The sequence below is a fragment of the Lactuca serriola genome, chromosome 6 (assembly GCF_051521515.1).
Source record: "Lactuca serriola cultivar US96UC23 chromosome 6, Lser_US96UC23_V15, whole genome shotgun sequence".
Taxonomy (NCBI): domain Eukaryota; kingdom Viridiplantae; phylum Streptophyta; class Magnoliopsida; order Asterales; family Asteraceae; genus Lactuca; species Lactuca serriola.
The window spans coordinates 75,521,205-75,524,127 of NC_136413.1; the positions used below are offsets into that span (position 1 = coordinate 75,521,205).

At 31.0% G+C, this 2,923-nt stretch overlaps 1 protein-coding gene across 1 annotated transcript; it reads left to right on the forward strand.

Moving 5' to 3' along the window:
• The first annotated feature begins 489 nt into the window (after window positions 1-489).
• Window positions 490-1,463, forward strand: LOC145059912 (uncharacterized). Its single transcript, XM_079007675.1, has one exon. The coding sequence runs from the start codon at window positions 534-536 to the stop codon at window positions 1,461-1,463; it is 930 nt and encodes a 309-aa protein (XP_078863801.1). The 5' UTR covers window positions 490-533.
• Window positions 1,464-2,923: the final 1,460 nt, after the last annotated feature.

The window sequence follows — 2,923 nt, forward strand, 5'->3', positions numbered from 1 at the left end:
AAATTATTTAAAAAGTATTTTAGAATATGGAGCATTTTAGAAAGAGAAAAACAACATAGATTCAATTTGTTTTTTAACAATAAATCTAATTACTTTTAAACAACTCTTTAATTCTATTTATGTATACTTGAACCATCGACGTGAAATAGAAAAAGGGAACTCGTAACAACTCTGGGATAGAAACCTATGGTGAAAAAAAAAAAAAAAACCAACAATTTAAGTAGCAAGGGTTAATAGTCCACTGTAATTTAATTTGATTCCTTAGCCTACAAATGAGGTGTCCCCTGAAATGTGTTCAAAACTCCCAATCTTTATTCAAACAAAAAAGAAATATCCATAAATTAATCTTAATAAAGATTTTGACAAGTCCCTTTGGAATTCTCTAAGCATTCAATCCAACTCCTTTAAAAGCCATTTTCCTTTCCCAATTTTCATTCAGCTTTTAGAGTTCTTAATCAATTCTCACGCTTTTCTCATCTATTCCTCACACAAACTAGTACACCTTAAACCCTTAAACACAGACAAACTAACACATGGGTACTTTGGTGGGACATGTGGCACCAGGATTTGTTTTTCTTGTTATCGGTTTTTGGCACCTTGTCAACCACATCAAACTTCATGTTCAAAACCATAAAACCTATCATTTCCTGCCATGGTTTCCCTCCATGAAGATAAGGTATTTGGAGCTTTACTTGATCATGATAGCTTGTTCCATGTCAATAGCTATGGAGCTATTTATTGGACCAGATCGTCACCAGCCGTTTGACACAGATGGCACCATTCCTTCCAACCATCTACACAACTTTGAACACTCATTCATTTCCCTAACCTTTTTGGTCTATGCTGCCTTTGCGATACTACTAGACAAGTTTGTACCCAATGCCCAATACGAGTTGACTCATTTGCTTAAAGGTATTGCCTTTGGGCAACAACTCCTCCTCTTCCACCTCCACTCAGCAGACCACATGGGTGTTGAAGGACAATATCATAAGCTTCTACAAATGCTAATTCTTATCTCTTTTATCACTACCCTTATGGGCATTGGCTACCAGAAAAACTTCATAGTTAGCTTCATAAGGTCCATTAGCATACTCTTTCAAGGTCTTTGGCTCATTGTCATGGGTTTCATGCTTTGGACTAGAAGTTTGATTCCTAAAGGTTGTTTCTTAAACCTGGAAGTAGGTCACCATGTTGTCCGGTGCCATGGAGAAGAAGCCTTAGAACGGGCGAAATCGTTGGTGAATTTTCAGTTTAGTTGGTATCTAATATGGGTGACAATCTTTGCTGTATCACTTTACTTGGCTATGCATAAAATCTATGCGGGAAAAGTAAAATATCAATCAGTAACAATGTACGATTTTGTAAAAGTGAAGGAAAATATCGAGGCTCAAAGGAAACCCGATGAATCACAGAGCTTTCTTGTAATGAAGAAATCTTTTTCTCCACTTGACATGGAAGAGTAGATATGTAAGGCATATATGAATAAAAAAGAAGCTCTGAATTGGTCAGTTTTACAGCTTCTCCTATGTAAGGTCCATAGAAAAATTGGACCTATACAGTATTACCACCATAGTGAAAATATTAATACTTGTCCTACATAGCATACAAAAGCTTCTTACAGAAACCCTACTGTTAATATCAAGTATACACTTTATACCTCCTTTTTGTTAATTTTTTTATAAATACATACTAAATATCAAATATTATATTCAATAAATTACACCATCAAATAGAGCTAATTAAAATCTTCAAAATGTGAGCAATATTGAGTATGTTTTTATAATTTTTCTAATATATATTTTTATTTGTATTGATTATAATTAAATCAAAATCAAATATGCATCACCAAAATACACAACAAAAATATGAAAGTGTTCTTTTGTATTATCATTTCATATATAAATGAATAATTATGGAGGACCTTTATATAAACCATCAAATGGTTGATGGAATAGTAAGTGGATCTAGAAATCAAATGATAAGTGTAGTTTGTAAATAAATATTATAAATTGGTTTTGGTAACGTTTTATTGGTTTTTGTAACTTTAACGTATCGTAAGAAAATTTGATAAATTGATAAAGTGTATAAAATAAAAAATATGATATGATAATTTGTTAAAATTTATAAAGTTTAATCACTCTAGGTGTTGTAAGAGTAGTTTATAAAAAAAAATATAAATTGAAATTGATTATGAGACGTGTCAAATTAATGTTGATATGGTAATTTTATGGACCTTTAACTGATGTTTAGCCTTAATAAAGATGTTTGTTGAGTTCATTTTTTTCCTTTTTAAATATAACAATTAGTGTGAACGCAAAATGTCCTTGTTGGTTTTATTTGCTTCCCAATTGGTTATTCTTTTTTTTTTTTATCTTTTATTAAGGTTGTAAAAAATAATCCACACTAATTAGTCGGTGAAATGAGGCTTAGAAATTAATAAGAGACCTTAAATCACTAGCGGAGAAAATAGGTGGACCAGTGGATGTTGTGCCCCCACTAACCCCATCACTATTATTAGTATTGAGAAAATTAAAAATTTAACTAAAAATATTAATTATATTTTGGAAAATAGCCCAAAAAAAAAACAAAACAAAATTGTATTTTTAGCCGCCGAAATCGTAGATTGATTAAACTCATCTTTGATTTCGTCAAGCCATCTGCGAACGTACAAGTGGCTAAAGCAGAGAAAGACACTTGTATATTCGCAGGTGGTTATATATATATATATATATATATATATATATATATATATATGCTTTTCCAGGATAAAATCGCAGATGGACTATGTCCTTTTGCGACTTCCTTTCATTTTCACCTATGATTTTGTGATTTTATGGTTTTTTTTTATTTTTTATTTTTTATTTTGACTACGAAATTGATAGGGTTTGAATATCAAACAATCTTATTATATATAACTTTTTCA